The sequence below is a fragment of the Solanum dulcamara genome, chromosome 7, assembly GCF_947179165.1.
Source record: "Solanum dulcamara chromosome 7, daSolDulc1.2, whole genome shotgun sequence".
Taxonomy (NCBI): Eukaryota; Viridiplantae; Streptophyta; class Magnoliopsida; order Solanales; family Solanaceae; genus Solanum; species Solanum dulcamara.
In genome coordinates this window covers 9,638,094-9,647,971 of record NC_077243.1, presented here as the reverse complement: position 1 = coordinate 9,647,971, position 9,878 = coordinate 9,638,094, and the positions used below count along the sequence as shown (strand labels likewise).

The window sequence follows — 9,878 nt, the reverse complement described above, 5'->3', positions numbered from 1 at the left end:
ACTACTCTCATCTTCTGGACGTGAGAGTTTTTTATTAACACTTTGTTTGGATGGTTGTTACATATTGTTTCCTAATGTATTGTATTGTATTGTATTATATTGGATTGGATTATTTTAATGAATATAATATTTGGATAGATTGCATCGTTCTCCGTCGTTACATAATATCACACATCTATGATTTGAAAGATAAAATTATAAGAAAAGTAGGATACATGATAGAGTTATTATGGAAAGGTAGGATAAAAGATGAAAAATAATTATTAAATAATAAATAAAGACAAAATGAGAAGAAAATATTAAGATAACGATGCGATCACACCAAATCGGTTGTTACATAATGGGTCTTTTCATCATTACCTAACGATAGATTTAAACGATACGATACAATAGATTTTAAGTAACAATCAAAACAAATATTGTATTTAAACTAACAATACAATACAATACAACAGGTAACAGCCATCCAAACAAGGTGTAACCAACACTCTACCCCATATAACATAATCGATCTAACTATCATTCTGTATAACTTAGCTTTAAATAGTAACGACACATTTTTATCACACAGACCACTGGATGCAAATCTCTATTTCATCCCTATCATCGATCTCTCCATTATCTTGGATAACTAACCCTAGTTACCATGTAAAAGAACACGGAAGATTTTGAATCTAAACCCAAAAATAAAGGATTAATTTGGGAATTATCTCCTTAAAAAATGACAAATATTTAATTTTACCGACTATATACTTTTTAAAATAATAATACGGAGAAAAAGAATACCTGTAAAATGATTTATTGAAAAATCGAAATGGTCCCTCAAAGAACCCTAATTTAACCATTCGTCACCTTTCTCTTCTACTATTTCCCCTATCCGAAATCTCAACTTCTATCTCTCCCTCTCTGAAGAAACAGATAAACCTTTTCTTCTTGGAAAAGCAATTCATCACCGCCAAAGTCGCCGGAGAAACCCTTATATTTACACCTCACCTGTATCCTGCGCTGTAAGCATTCATCTTCTTCAACACTACCACAAATTTGTATTTCCATATGCTTATTGAGCTGTGAATTTTAGGTTTAAAACGAAATTGTGGTCCCGAAAGAGGTTTAAGATGGAATTGTGTTGAGCTAGAGGGATATATATAAAAAACCACTTTATTATTCCCCTTTTAAGGAATGAATTAAGAACCTCTTTTAATCTTTTCTTCTTTTTTTTTGGGGGGAAAGGGGAAAGTATGTATCTTTTTTATGTTTGGAAGAATTTAATCTATACTGTAATGTATATGGATAATCTCGTATTCCTATAATTGCTTGTCTTTTTATTTCTTTGTGATTTTTCTTAAAAAATATATCTCTGTGGGTGGGTGCTGTGTGGTTTCCATTATCTTGGATTCTCTTGCTCTCTGTTATAATTCATGAACTTTGGGTTGAATATGTGCTTTCTGGTTTCCTGTTCTCCTAGCAATTGAGTCATATATCCTTGTGTTGTGATGTGTCCCTATATGATGTTGTTATTGTAGCTCTAGGGGAGTAATGACCTTGCTTGCTAGATGATTGCACGTGCAAGGTGGAGATAATGGCATTGGCGACCCATCAATTGCAGGTAAATGGACAATGATCCGATTCCATTGCCAAATAAGTATAGTTTCCATGGCATGCTTTGTAAGCTTGAACTAGGAAATCACTATTTGATTTATTGGACTTGAAGTCCATATCATTTTTATATGGTGCAATTTTCTCTATATTAATGAAAAAAGTTTCTTCGTATTGGCTCCTACACATTCTCCAAAAACTAGATGTTTAGTTAGCATGCTCAGCTGGAACTCTCTTACACCTGTTAATAGTGTTGACTTGTTTTTGGACTTTGTTAGCTCCTTAGTTCTAGCATAGGCTTGTGACTAACAATGTATTTTTTGTCTTTTGTACTGGAGCTAACATATTTTGTATCTTTTGTAATTTGGCATCTTCTTGATTCCTCTCCAATGAATATATCTAACTTTATAAAACAAATGCTCCTATAAATTGCCCCTACCCTCTAGGAATTGTTCCCTAGTTGGATGAAGAAATTTATGAATAGTTTCTTTGTTTTTAGTGGCATGACAATCCTGTAGTGCAGCAGGGCTGTGTTTGTTCTAGTCAGATGCAAGCATTGTAATTTAATTATATATCACACAGGAGATCAGTCAATGCTTCTTCTTGTAGATGAAGCTCTCTATCATTTGCTGTTAATTCTCTGCCTTGGTGATTAGCTGCTGTACTCTGCTTAATCATGTTCTTTTTTAATTTTAACCTTCATCCAAGTAACGAGATTTAGAGTCTGTTGATGAGTTCATAAACATGGTTTCATTTCTTGTCTGACTTGCGTTTGCAACTTACTCAAGTACTTGTCTGACTTGCGCTTGCAACTTACTCAAGTACTTCATTACCATCAAATTTCCTGTACTGTTGACGATGTCGGATGTACTTTATATTAGAAAAGTTGGGTCATACAATCATTTTACAGTCATTTTCCAAATTCAAAATCTCATCTTATAATGATTGTGAGTTTTTAAATTGATTTGCTGAAGTGGAGTAAAGAAAGCCTACTTTTACGAAAGAGTGACCTTTAGATAAATTTTGAAAAGGGGAATTAGGCGATATTAGTGTAAAGCAAACTAAGCATCTTCTAGGATTGAGTCACTGAGTTGGACATTATGACCATTTTATGCAACTGCATCTGGAATTATTTTTGTTCCAGAAGCAGCAACATGAACTTTGGCTCGGCTTCAAGCATTCCTCCCCAAAAGCTCTCCAATACTGAAAAATAGTGGCTAATAGAAGAAATATCATCTTACTGTCTTTTTCCGTTTGCTGAAAAAGTGTCTCCATTGAAGCCTGCAAGTTCCCCAATTGTATTAAGTAGACATGTTCTTACTTGCAGGGTTCTTATAGAACATGTCCTTTGAGTCCATCTTCTTGGACTACTGGGAACAAATTGAGGCATTCTGTAACAAAAATTCCCACTGGGCAGAAAGATAATTTCATCTCACTGAAGTGCAAATCCTGTTTGAGGTATAATCTTGTATCCTCCATTGACCTTTTGTTCTTGGTACCCAATTTATGGTCTTAAATTTTGAGTCCTATTCAGATTTTAATAATGACTAATCACAAAAAAAAAAAGAAGAAGCTTCTAAATTCAAGGAGTTGGTGGTGATGGACTAGTCATTCTCTTTTGATTGAGCAGTTATATCATATATGAAGATTCTTTTTTGATCACGTATAAGAATTCATTGACAAAAACAAGGCCAACTTGGCCGTATGCAAGAGGTATACCAAAAAAGGAGGAACCTACAATATAATGATTTTTAGAAGCAATAAAATGAACATTTAAAATTTTTTAGAAGCAATAAAATGAACATTTAAAGGTTTTTTCTATGATTTTTCTAAAGAAACAAACATGGTAAAATTTATGGTCTATATAGCCCACAACAATAACATACCCAGTGTAGTCTCACAAAGTGGGGTCTGGGGAGGGTAGAGTGTACGCAGACCTTACCCTTACCTCAGAGGTAGAAAGACTATTTCCGATAGACCCTCGGCTTAAGTGAAAACTAGATCACAATGTAACTATATAATAAACCATTGGTCAACTAATTACTCCATGAAGAAATTCTTGCATCTTGCTTTTCCTTTTTGGCTGGAGGCTGTAATGGATTGGGTTGCACAAAGCATGTAGACAAATGAGAGATAAAAAAGACTTTGTAGATGTTTTCTTCTTAAATTGTAAAAGATTGTACACTGATGATACGAGTTTAAATTGGAGAGCTCATACCCAAATCTGATGAAATCCTGGATGAAGAAAATTTAAAATTCACGGTCGGAACTAGTACTCTTTCCCATGGGATAGGAAATGGCGGTGAATTGGAAGAGCTTTCTTTTTCATTATGAAAGCAAATCTTGCGGAGTTGCTACCTTTTTTTTATGACTTAGAAATCCCTGAGAGATAGTGGCTAACGATTCGAAACTTGGAGGATAATGGACCCATCCCTCTACCCTTCTCCACCTTAATATTACACATTTTTATGTAAAAGAGTTTGAATCCTTGACATGCATCTAACGCATACATCTTATCAGACGTAAGTCCTAGGGGCATGTGCAGTTGCTATATTTATTTTTATTCTCTTGGTGTTAATAAGACATGTTATAAGGCTCTGAGAACAGATTGAAGGACCAGAGCACAAATCCTCCCAACCTAATTGCGTTGATTTTGAAAAAAAAGATCTGACGTGATCTATCCAAGCAGCAGTCACCTATGCGTCAATTCATGGAGATGATCTATTGTTCTTTGATTATATTGTCATGCTCATCTTGTATACGAGATGGATAGCACTATAGATTTAAAATATATGATGAATATGCCTATGCTGATGCCATTTCCACCCTTTTTATCGTACATAACTCTTGGTTGTAGTATGATAAGGGAGAAGGGGCTGACAGCATTCGTTTTTGTGGGAAACAATACCGGATATACCGGATTGAGAGAGGGTGGAACACATTCCAGTGAATGTATTGATTTATCGAAGTGGGTGACCCCTTCTCAACTTTACTCCATCATAGCTTCCTCAAATTCTTCCCTATGGCTATGGAATTGCAGACTTTCTTAATTAAACTTTTAATTAGTTTTATCCCTTTTCATATACCTATAAATATGTGTATTTCAGCTTTTCAGACAATTTTTCTTTTTTTCACTTCTGCATGTTTCCATTAATAATAATAAAAAATTACATAACAAACTCTGATAGAGCAATCTTTTCATCATTCCTTAATCATCTCACTGATCATGAAGCCCCCCACTGGAATGAGATTAAGGGAATGTAATACAGAACTGTCTTGACTTTGCTTTCTCTTGCTGTCATATTTAGCTCTGATCTGACATATCAGATGCTTACTTACCATCTACACTTGAATGTCAATGGTACCAATTAACCTGATCGATAACAAAAAACATGGCGGCCTTTAAGCCTTCATATTTGTCTGCATTGACGCTTACAAGCTGAAGGTAGGTCTTCCTGTGTGCTAGACAAACTAGGAGTTGCCAATCTGTCAAGTTTTCTGTTAGGCCATGTCAGACCATTGTAAGGCTTAAAGAAAGTCAAAGGTCTCTGCGTTTAGCCTGGTGATAGATTTCTGCCAAACAGCAACCTCTAAAATAGTATAGTAAAAAATTTTAAAAAAATGCTATTTCTACCGAGGGCCACTTCTGTGTTTAATTTCCCAGAAAGATGCTGTCCTAGTGTACATATTTCGCGTGTGCAGTCTGGAATCTGGATTGCTGATTTTCAGTTAGTGTATTGGTCATCCAAGATATTTCCCTCATTGGACTGTTTTATGAGTTTATATTTGTTACTCTAGATTGTAATATGAGCCCGTTTGGATTGACTTAAAAAAAATAACTTTTATGTTTGAAGTGCTTTTAGAACTTTGAAGTGCTGAAAGTTATTTTTATAAATAAGCAGTTGAGTGTTTGGATAAAAGTGCTTATGATGTGGATTTTAGGGTTAAAAGAATAAAAAAAAGGTAGTTTGGGAATTTAGTTAAAATACAAGGGATATAAAAGTAATTTTCATGGTCAAAGAAAATGACTTTAAGCACTTTGGAAAAAAAAAGTTAGGAATCCTAACTTTTCATTTTTGACTGACTTTAAGAACTTTATGGCTTAAAGTCAGCATTAGGCAAACACGTCCAAAAGCTAAAAAGGGGCTTTAAGTTGGTTTTGACCAACTTAAAGCCAATCCAAACGGGCTCTATGTCTGTTTTATGCATGGTGCTGCATATGCGATTGATCAAATAATTTGATTCCAGAATAGGGGCTCCCCTCGTCCTTAAACCAAAAGGAAAATCCTTGAAGATCTCCGCTTTCAAGAGCAACAGCCAAAATGAGTCTGGAGGCAGTGTCGGTGGGTCAAAATCCCTGAAGAGCTCAGTAAAACTTTCTTATGTGCCACATGAGAGTGAAGAAACCTCTGTGGAATCTCCTAGGGCAAAGAATGTTCCCATTTCTTACTCTGTGGAAGCAGATGAGACTACAAATTATTTCGCCATACAAAACATATTTAAGAGCTGGTTAACATTGTTGCGTACACCTTCTCCAAACCAAGTTTCGAATGAAACTGTGGAAGAGCCATATACCACGGAAACTTCAGAAACACAAAAGATGGTACAAGAGAAAGAAAGAATTCATGTCTTGAAGGCGGTTTGTTGCTTCTTTCTGAGTCTGGATGCAACAATAAAGATACCTGTATTGACATTGTAAGTATCGTAGTCTCAATGCCTTGTTACTGTGTCTTTTTACTACCTGCTTTGTCCATCCTCTCTCTCTCATTTTCTCTCTCTATGTAAATATGTTTTTTTGTCAGATCTTTATTATCTTGAGTTTGGGGGAGCATCTCCCTGTTATGTGGTGTTTCATTCTACTTGATATGCTCCTTCACCCATTGATTTTTGGGTTCTACGTAGACTTTCAACATGTCTTCTGCAATCTGTCTTTTGTTCTGGTGATGTTTTGTTAATAGTGGATGGGGGTAAAATAGGAAGGGGAATGTTGATGGTGGAAATGAAGTTCTCTTTCGCACCGATTTGTGTATAGGTTTTCTAACGAGTTTAAATATTTCCTTACTATGTGTAAACGATCTGCTATTTTGGTTTATGGAGCTCCTGAGCAAATTTTTTTTCAAAAAGTAAAAGAATGTCTTTTCTTTTCAAAGAATGGAGCTCTGAGCCTCTGGACTTTAAGTCCGTGAATAGAAAATTGTTGCTTTGCTATTATGTGTGTTGTTATTTATCCAAAAGTTCCGAAGATGTCTTTATAGTAAAGCATTAAATTTAAGGAATAGAATGGCTCTGTTGTTTTTTAGCTTTCATTGTGATCCTGAATATTAGTATGTTTATGTTGCTTATTTTCTCACTTTGCAGTGTTCCCCTGTATCTTGCTGTTACTTTAGTATATGGAGCGGAAGTATCTAAAGAGTTGACTCCTCTCTGGATTCTTGGACCATTGATTGTTGCTTTGTATGTTAAGATGCTACGGGGCATATGTGCACTCTACGTATTCAGCTTCAAGCAGACGGTTAATGTGGTCAAGAACTTGCCTACGTACTCCCTATTAGCTTATGACTACATTGCTCGTGGGAAGCTCAAAGAAGATATTAGAGTGCGTTTATTGCAACCATTTGTAGATATAAAGAACTTGGATTATAAAGAGGCAGCGAAAAGAAAGGCAAAGGATATAGAAGTGTACTTGGTGGAGAAGTACCTGGACTTTGTTGAATCAATATGGCCATATTACTGCAGAACTATCAGGTTTCTGAAGAGGGCAAATCTAATCTAGGTCTAAGACTATTATAAATTTGCAATATTCTGTCAACGGAAAAGCACATTCAAATGCGGAATATTTTTTTGTTTAGTCTTTTCCTTTACTTTTGTATAATTTTTTGTAAGCAGTGCCTTAGGAATTGTCTGTTGAGAACCCCCAGTTTGGGCTTGGGGTTCTCCTTGAGAGCAGAAAGACATGTTCATGTAACTTAGTTGACATGTGAAAGTGGGTTGCATGCATTTTTGTTGTGGATGTGTTTTGCTCTTTGAACTCGTTAAGCTCCGAGTCTGAAAGTTACCTCCTCAGTTCTCCCAGATGACAGATTCAGCTGCGACATTAAAGGTGGTACTGATTGCCTGAGTATGTTTTTTTCTCTTCATTAAACATCCAGCACCAAGAAAAATGAAGGCTAATTACCCTGCATCTTCTGAGGATTCACTCTAGTAAGAATGTTGTTAACTCTTGTTGTCTATTATCATATTCATTCTTCTCTTCCTTCGTGTTATAAGTAGTCTTCCAATATTTATTAAGATGAGACAGCGATCATGATTTACTGGGGATTTTACTTACTTTTTGGGTGTTTGGGCAGATTCTTTAATGATGTGGGGACTTTTATCTGGATTTGTGTTTTACAACGATGGGCTGGTTTTTCTTGTGACTGATATTTTACTAGATTATCTAGGTCGTTTTGGCGAAAGTTTGAATTTGAGAACATTTGATCAATTCTAAGCAAAATTGTTTTATCATTTTTGAAGTATTCATAGAATACAAATTGGCGTTCGTTTGCTCAATATGTGTAATGTGATGAGTTTTGATCAACAACAGAATCTATTGGGTTGTCTTTTCCCAGCTGCTGATGTTTTGTACTCTTAAAAGTTCGACCTTGTTTAGGAAGGTGTAATATGTTGCTCGTACATTTCAATCATTTTAGAGAAAAGTATCAAAAATATTCTGAACTTGGTGTGAATTATCGGTTTCGTCCTTAAACTATTGACAGACTTAAAAACACTCATCAACTTAACGAACTAAGCTTAAATACATCTCTCCCATTTCATACACAAAAATGTGTCATTCACGCGCTACACGTGAATTTTTTTAATTGATGTGGCATATATATAAATTTTTAAAAAGAGAAGTATTGAAAACACCCTTGAACTAGGCGTGGATTTTTGTTTTCGTCCCTGAACTATTGATAGGATTAAAAACTCATCAACTTGATGAATTAAGCTTAAATACATCCCTCCCATTTCATACACAAAAATGTGTTGCTACACATGAATTTTTTTAACTGATATGACATATATATAATTAAAAAAATAAAAAAAAGGATTTTTTTATTTCTTTAATTAAAAAGATAAATTAACATAAAGAAATAAAAGAAAGGGTTTTGTTATTCTAAAATCCAGCAACGAGTTTTTCAGTTTCCACCTCTCTCTCCAAAAAGCTTTTCTCCAGTGTCACAACATAACCCTTCGATTTCCACAGAATTCAAAGGGTTTTAACCTAGAAAACGTTGGTTAAAGTACTCGTAAGTGTATGCTTTATTATTTCTTTTATTTTGTTAGGGTTTTATTCACGTTTTCTTTTACTGATTAAATATTGATTTGAAAATTTTAGGGCTTTGTTTGCTTCCATATTTTGCTCATCTTGTTAAGCATCGTCTTCAAGATTAATATCGTCTTTGATTTGGATTTGCAACAAGCTCGAGCATTCAAATGTAAGAAATTGAATGACGGAACATCAGTGACCAAGTTTAATACATAAAAAAATCTGACAAAAAAAATTAATTCATACCTTTTAGTTTTTACAACACCGAAATTTTCTTTCGAAATTGTCATCCGGCCATGAAATTCTAAATGTTGCCGGAAGTCCACATCGACAAAAAACAATCACGAATATAATAGGAGAAGAAAGAATATTATAGCTATGAAATTAATCAATTAAAAAAGAGAATGAAAAAAAATTGGATCTTGTGTGGAGGTATGTGTTAATAGAAGAGTAGTTAAATGGGAAGAAGAAGGCTAGTGGCCGTTGGTAATTAAAAATTAAAGGATTTTTTTTTAAAAATAATAATAATAAGGCTGATGTGGCTTTTTATTTTTACCCTTTCACGTGCTTAAATAAATTGTAGGTACTTGTTATGCCATGTGGCATGGAAGAGGTGTATTTAAGCTTAGTTCATCAAGTTGAGGGGTGTTTTTAAGCCTGTCAATAGTTCGGGGACGAAACCAGTAATCTACGTCAAGTTCAGAGGTGTTTTTGATACTCCTCTCTCTCAAAAAAAATTAAATAATGCTGATGTGGTATTTTTTTCACCCTATCACGTGCTTAAATAAATTGTAGGCACTTGCTATGTCATGTGGCATGGGAGAGGTGTATTTAAGCTTAGTTCGTCATGTTGAGGGGTGTTTTTAAGTCTATCAATAATTCAAAAACGAAACTAATAATCTGCGCTAAGTTCAAAAGTATTTTTGATAATTCTCTCATCATTTTATGTCTAGTGTTTGAGGAAAAAAGGTCAATA

General features: G+C 34.6%; 1 protein-coding gene across 1 annotated transcript; it reads left to right on the top strand.

Moving 5' to 3' along the window:
- Window positions 1–839: 839 nt before the first annotated feature.
- LOC129894241 (uncharacterized) lies at window positions 840–7,593 on the top strand. Its single transcript, XM_055969830.1, has 5 exons — window positions 840–1,007; window positions 1,524–1,606; window positions 2,924–3,054; window positions 5,845–6,291; window positions 6,955–7,593. Exons 2-5 carry the CDS (start codon window positions 1,580–1,582, stop codon window positions 7,367–7,369), a joined length of 1,020 nt encoding a protein of 339 aa, XP_055825805.1. The 5' UTR covers window positions 840–1,007; window positions 1,524–1,579; the 3' UTR covers window positions 7,370–7,593.
- The last annotated feature ends 2,285 nt before the right edge of the window (window positions 7,594–9,878 follow it).

What these genes read in the sequence shown, in the direction of transcription:
- LOC129894241 (XM_055969830.1), top strand. Translation starts at nt 1,580, where the DNA reads ATGGCATTGGCGACCCATCAATTGCAG. An exon ending in TGGCGACCCATCAATTGCAG is followed by an intron (nt 1,607 to 2,923) that starts GTAAATGGACAA and finishes TCTTACTTGCAG; the next exon opens with GGTTCTTATAGAACATGTCC. An exon ending in AAGTGCAAATCCTGTTTGAG is followed by an intron (nt 3,055 to 5,844) that starts GTATAATCTTGT and finishes ATTTGATTCCAG; the next exon opens with AATAGGGGCTCCCCTCGTCC.